The sequence below is a fragment of the Trichoplusia ni genome, chromosome 2 (assembly GCF_003590095.1).
Source record: "Trichoplusia ni isolate ovarian cell line Hi5 chromosome 2, tn1, whole genome shotgun sequence".
NCBI classification, from domain to species: Eukaryota; Metazoa; Arthropoda; class Insecta; order Lepidoptera; family Noctuidae; genus Trichoplusia; species Trichoplusia ni.
The window spans coordinates 5,989,929-5,995,888 of NC_039479.1; the positions used below are offsets into that span (position 1 = coordinate 5,989,929).

General features: G+C 39.1%; 2 protein-coding genes across 3 annotated transcripts; one reads left to right on the forward strand and one right to left on the reverse strand.

Annotated features, from left to right (window-relative positions):
- Positions 1 to 222: 222 nt before the first annotated feature.
- Positions 223 to 2,525, reverse strand: LOC113504931 (peroxisomal membrane protein 11B). 2 transcript variants are annotated; one of them, XM_026887452.1, is made up of 4 exons: positions 2,309 to 2,525; positions 2,009 to 2,104; positions 1,684 to 1,799; positions 223 to 1,490 (listed from the first exon to the last, which is right to left on the reverse strand). In XM_026887452.1, exons 2-4 carry the CDS (start codon positions 2,062 to 2,064, stop codon positions 946 to 948), a joined length of 717 nt encoding a protein of 238 aa, XP_026743253.1. In that variant the 5' UTR covers positions 2,065 to 2,104; positions 2,309 to 2,525; the 3' UTR covers positions 223 to 945. The 2 variants fall into 2 exon arrangements, with proteins under 2 accessions (XP_026743253.1, XP_026743261.1); XM_026887460.1 differs by having other exon boundaries at positions 2,233 to 2,525.
- A 374-nt stretch (positions 2,526 to 2,899) lies between these two features.
- Positions 2,900 to 5,859, forward strand: LOC113504866 (RNA-binding protein spenito). The gene is made up of 2 exons (XM_026887358.1): positions 2,900 to 3,115; positions 3,205 to 5,859. The coding sequence occupies exon 2, from the start codon at positions 3,231 to 3,233 to the stop codon at positions 5,478 to 5,480; it is 2,250 nt and encodes a 749-aa protein (XP_026743159.1). The 5' UTR covers positions 2,900 to 3,115; positions 3,205 to 3,230; the 3' UTR covers positions 5,481 to 5,859.
- The last annotated feature ends 101 nt before the right edge of the window (positions 5,860 to 5,960 follow it).

The following is a 5,960-nucleotide window of genomic DNA, read 5'->3' on the forward strand; positions in this document are numbered from 1 at the left end:
TCGGTGACTAATATACTTTTATTGCCGTGTCTGCCGGGGCAGCCAGATTGCCGGAAAGGCAGAAGAAACATGGGTGGGTTTTATACAATGAATTTACTTCTTTATTAACTAAAATAAGTGGTCAAATGGGGAAAACCGAAGACCTATTTCCTGATGTGTCTTTTTTGTGGCTGGATATCGTTAAAATGTTAGCATAAAAAATATTAATGAAAATAAATGAAATACCTTTAAACCATAAACTTTTTATAATTAACAATGAACCATACATAATGCATACACAAGTATAATAACAAATTTAAGTCTTAGACGGTACTGAGTAGTTTGATACAAACACAAAGTTATAACCATAATCTATATACCTATTGAGGTCATTAGAATTTTGTCGCCAACGACGCATCCATCAGTCCTTGCGTTTTCTTGGGTGTGAAGGGCCTAAGGCTACATACACCACAACACTTTCAAAACAAATTGACTTTGTGACTTAGTTACTTGACTGTGACCAATAGACTTTAATTGGTTGAAGTCTACTCGGTTTTTATATGTCTACTTGTCAACACTATAGGCACTTCATGACAGAGATATATATATGTATACTCTATATAAGTATTTTTTTCAAAAATTTCGTTCTCTGACATTGGTGTTTGATTAAATTCTTGTAGTTGCACATCGAATGTTAGGAAAATAACGTAGCAACGCCTTGGCTAATAATGCAAAGTACTTTCTGGACTTACAAATAAAATATTTCTTCTAATCAGCTATACATTAACCAATAAAATATTGTATTGTATTGCAAACATAGCATTATGGTTTTCATCTGTATCCAATCACCATTTCTTGAATGACTGTAACCTTGAAGGTAATTCTAATTACACATTTAAGTGGCATGATAAAATGTATCACAATTTACATTAGCCCAGCACCATTAACAATAATTCAAAGGACTCTTCACGCTGGCACCAGCTTGGTAATCGGTTTTATTACAGTAAGTAATGCAGCCGCTGAAGACACTGCTCCTAAGGCACCCACGGTACTCGGACTTAGCTTTGTTAAGCCTAAAGCTGTCAGCGGGATGAATATATCACAGGAATTCTTCAATGTATCTATAAACACATCTTTGTGACAGCTCATCAACATACAAACATATTGCAACCCACCATTCCAGTCATAATTTTTGATCGGAGTATTAAGCAAGCTTGATGGCTTTAAAAAGGTTGTCTTGTGTAAATCCATTAACTGGACTATTTCATAGAAGTCTCTTGCTAAGTTAGCAATAATTGAAAGTAACCAAAACTTGTTTGCTGTCCTGTTCCATTTTTCAGAGTCTGTTTTCAAGAAACCACTTTTAGTGAGCCAAACTACATGGTCTGCATACAGGAACAATGCATTTGCCAATTTACTGATTGTTAAAGTTACTCTTAAGATTGGATCTTCAATATGCATACTGTTTAAGGCTGTATAGCAAATATCTATGCATCTTCCAAGTCTTAAAACTGAAAAAGAAAAAATACAATATTGAAAAGTTCAATTCAAAAAGATTCATTGTGTTGTTTATTTAATGTTAATTTTTTTTTGTTATGTTTATAACAGACTGATTGCATGGTGAAAGTTATAATATTATAATGTTACATGTATCATCTTATGTAAACAGATAACTTAGAAAATAATTAAATTAAAGATACTCACTTTTTCTGAAAGAACTGAATGTAAGTTCTAGATTTTTTATTCTGTCCACTGAATATTTGTTAGCATGCCGCAATTCTAACTGATGCCATACTATTCTGCTTGTGTATTGTATAAGTCTGTAAATATAAAATCCCTTACTTCTCTGTAATCTAATTTAACATAAGAAAAATGAAATTTGATTGTGAGAACATGTAGAGAAAAATCAAAGCTGAAAAAAACCTTAAATAAGATAAATCCTTATTTCAGGGTAGTCAAGGCAAAATTAAAATTAATATGCAGGATGTGAAACTAAATTAATTGAATCAGAATAATTAATATTACTGACCTTGCTAATTTATCTCTCCCATTAGATTGGTTATTAACTTTTATAACAATGTCCATCTTACTCTGTTGTTGTCTCAAACGTTAATAAACGTATAAGCTGTAAATGTTTAATAAAGATTATCGTAAGCATTGTGCCCTATCAGCAAGATACTACATTATTGCCCGGATTAGTTACGCCCGTTTATAAAACTCTATATTTATTATCCTATGGGCCTAATATTGTACCTTGGACTGTGCATGCTTTTGTGGGCGATCTTTGTTTATTTAGCAATAAACACTGAGTAATTCTTTTTAGATATACCTTAGTAACTTCCCACTATGCAAAACATTGAAACTGCACTTATATCAATAAAAATGCAGGAAATAGTTTCGTAATCTACAACTTTTGCGTATCAGTTAAAAGCAATAAACTGCTTATTGGCTGCATAAACAAGTGATAATAAGTTTACTTTGTATCTCGTAAACTTTGCTGGTCAAGAATTACAAAAATGACAGAAGACAGATAGAATCAAAGAATGAAATATTTGACTTGACAGCTTAAATACAAGAGAACAGATAAGCAAAGGCATGCTGAGTATAATGCTACGGTCACACCCTTGCCAAATAGCATAGCATCACGCTATCACAAACATCAGGTTTAGTTTTCTTAGTTTATTCAGAATTTTGCTTATGTACAAAACCAATCGTAAAACACAGAATCTTAACGTGTCAAGAAGTAGAAGACTGAATTCTCCAATTTCATTGCGATATTCATTTTATTTCTAAACGATTATTTTGAGTTAATCGGTTGGTTTATCTGGAAATCGGTGATGCGGGAACGAATGATGTTAAATTCATGAGGAATGTGTTTGATATTTATGAATGAACTAAATAGTAAAAGAGAGGGGCGGCGGCGCGGCGGGCGAGTGAGGGCAAGCGGGTTCTGTTCTGAGCAGAGGCGGCCATATTGAATAAAATTTTCCAAAGTCGATGCATGAGTGACTCAGCTTTCGAAGTTTCTATTTAATTTACGTTTTGTGGTCGTCCTACATTTCGTGACTCTAATTTATCTTGTGCAGAGTGGAGGTGTTCAGTGATTTGAGTGACTAGAGTCGCTAATTTCGTTGTGGTAAGACTAAAACACTATTGTGCGTTGCCGTGATTATCTTCTGGAACAAAGCGACATTTTGAAGTGACGTGTAATGTTGTGCATTTCAGATAGTGGTTCGTCGAACTGAGCTTTCATGATTGGATTACCGCGTAGCGATAGAGATAGAGATCGAATAACGGTGAAAATTCGTAACATGAAGAGGAGTTCGTCAAGGGATAGTATGCCGCGATCAAAAAGAACACGGAGTAGTATAGGCAGGTACGATGACAGTTCCGATGAGCGGGTCACCCCCGAGCGGGTGCGACGGCGGGTGCGATCGCCGAGCCCCCGAGGGCGGTACGTGTCGCCACACCGTGATGATTATGTCCGATCGCGTGACGTCAGAGAGGACTCTGTGCGTCCTTATTACAAAGTTTTATGTGTTAGTGCATTGCACCCAAAAGCTTCTGATGAAATTGTCAAGGATACTCTGTACAGGGAGTATAAGAAGTTTGGTGACTTTAGCATTAAGATTTCTCATGAATTGGACGAAAGGGTGGCATATGTTTGCTTCCGGAGTGTAGAAGACGCTAGGGATGCGAAACATGCCAAGCCTAGAATAGTATTGTATGACAAGGTTGCTATTGTTGACCCAGTGTATGAGCCTGTTCGTGCAGAATATAGAAATAGACCGAGAAGCATCTCTCCACCTGATTATGAACGGCCTTACTCTTATGCCTGGTCCCCTGTGCCGGAGCGGCGTCGGCCTCCACCTGATGATAGGGCCTACGGCATCCCACCAACAGTGCCACCTCACCACAGAGATTTTCGTCCTCCCATGCATGAATACCCCATGGCAGGGCCACATGGTCCACCAATGCACCACAGGCCACCAATGCATCATCCACCACACCCTCATTACATGCCCCGTCCATATATGCCTCGCCCCCATCATCCACCATTTGAAAAGATTGAAAATAAAAAAGACAAGTTCCCCAACTATTTGCACCATGTCCAGCCAGAAGATGATCCTTTAGCTACAAGGACTCTCTTTGCTGGTAACCTGGAGATTAACATATCAGATGAAGAGCTCCGCCGTATCTTTGGCCGTTATGGAATAGTAGAGGATATTGATATAAAACGCCCACCACCTGGTACAGGAAATGCATTTGCATTTGTTCGCTATCAAACTTTAGATATGGCTCACAGGGCTAAAGTAGAACTTTCAGGCCAGTACATTGGCAAATTTCAGTGTAAGATAGGATACGGTAAGGCTACACCTACTACTCGTGTATGGGTTGGTGGTCTGGGTCCATGGACTTCTGTTGCCCAATTAGAGCGGGAATTTGATAGGTTTGGAGCTATCAAAAAGATTGAATATGCTAAAGGGGAACCTCATGCATACATTTTGTATGACTCGATTGATGCAGCTCAAGCTGCTGTTAAAGAAATGAGAGGATTTCCACTTGGTGGAGCTGAAAGACGGCTCCGCATCGATTTCGCCGATGTTGGCACTGGAGGTCCATACAGACCTAAGCCATATGCTCCTCCTGTTGGTGAAGATGGCAGGCCTGTAGAGGGGTATGAAGGTTATGAGGGCTGGGAGGAAGGTTATGCTTATGGAACGCCAGGTTACAGAGGAAGAGGTGGGCACCGCGGTCGTGGGCGAGGAATGTATAGGGGAGTGTATCACGGCTCAGGTGACTATCGTGACGAAGAATGGAGGCGCGCTCCAACTGATCCAGAGTATGAGGGAAGACCCCGCCGCTCTGGATCCCGTGAGCCGGGTGTCGATCGATCGCGCTCACGAACACCTCGCCGTCGTTCTCCAGACAGTGACTCGGATGGATCACCCCGTCGCGGGGGCGGCATGCTAGCTTCAGCTAGGACACTGCCTGAAGTTGTTCGCAAAGCTACCACAATTTGGAATGGAGCACTAATCCTCAAAAACTCACTATTCCCAACCAAGTTCCACTTGACTGATGGGGATTCCGAAATTATAGACAGTCTCATGAAAGATGAAGATGGCAAAAATCAACTAAGAATTACGCAGAGGCTGCGTCTTGATCAACCAAAATTGGATGATGTTCAGAAGCGTATTGCTACATCAAGCTCACATGCCATTTTCTTGGGTGTCGCTGGGTCAACAGCTTCTATCACAAATGAGGATGCTAGCATTCAGACTAGACCAATGAGGAATTTGGTGTCCTATTTAAAACAGAAAGAAGCTGCTGGTGTTATTTCCCTACTGAACAAAGAGACGGAGGCAACAGGTGTACTGTACTCCTTCCCTCCTTGTGAGTTCTCTACTGAGCTTCTGAAGCGAACATGTCACAACCTCACAGAGGAGAGTCTGAAAGAGGATCATTTGGTTATAGTAGTGGTGAGGGGTGGGTCGGCCTAGCATGAACAGGATAGTTAGATGTACACATTTGAGTTTACAAGAACTAGCTTAAGACCTTTAAAAAGTTAACTTGTCTTCTGATTATAACTTTATTATGTATACTTGTGATGTGTAGTGATGTGTGGTGTTTGTAAACTAAGTTCTGTGAGAGTTTCACACAACTTGTGCAAGTGCTGTGTTAGCCTTGTAGTGACAACAATAATTGTTATTGCAAATATGTAGATGAGATAGTTTTGCTAGAATAACAGCAAATTATTTTTTTTGAACATTTTTAAGTGTATATTTATTATGATAAAAGTTTTAGTGTATACTTATTCAGTGTATGTTAGGTGATGTGTAGTGTAAGTGTGTGAACTTGCAAATAGAATATTTCATCTTATGATGTAGTTTTTTTAAACCTTGTGAGTTTGTGATAAGGCAAGTGCAGTTTTTTACACCAGTGACTGGTTTGTGATGTTCAAATATGTGCCCTCAGTGGTA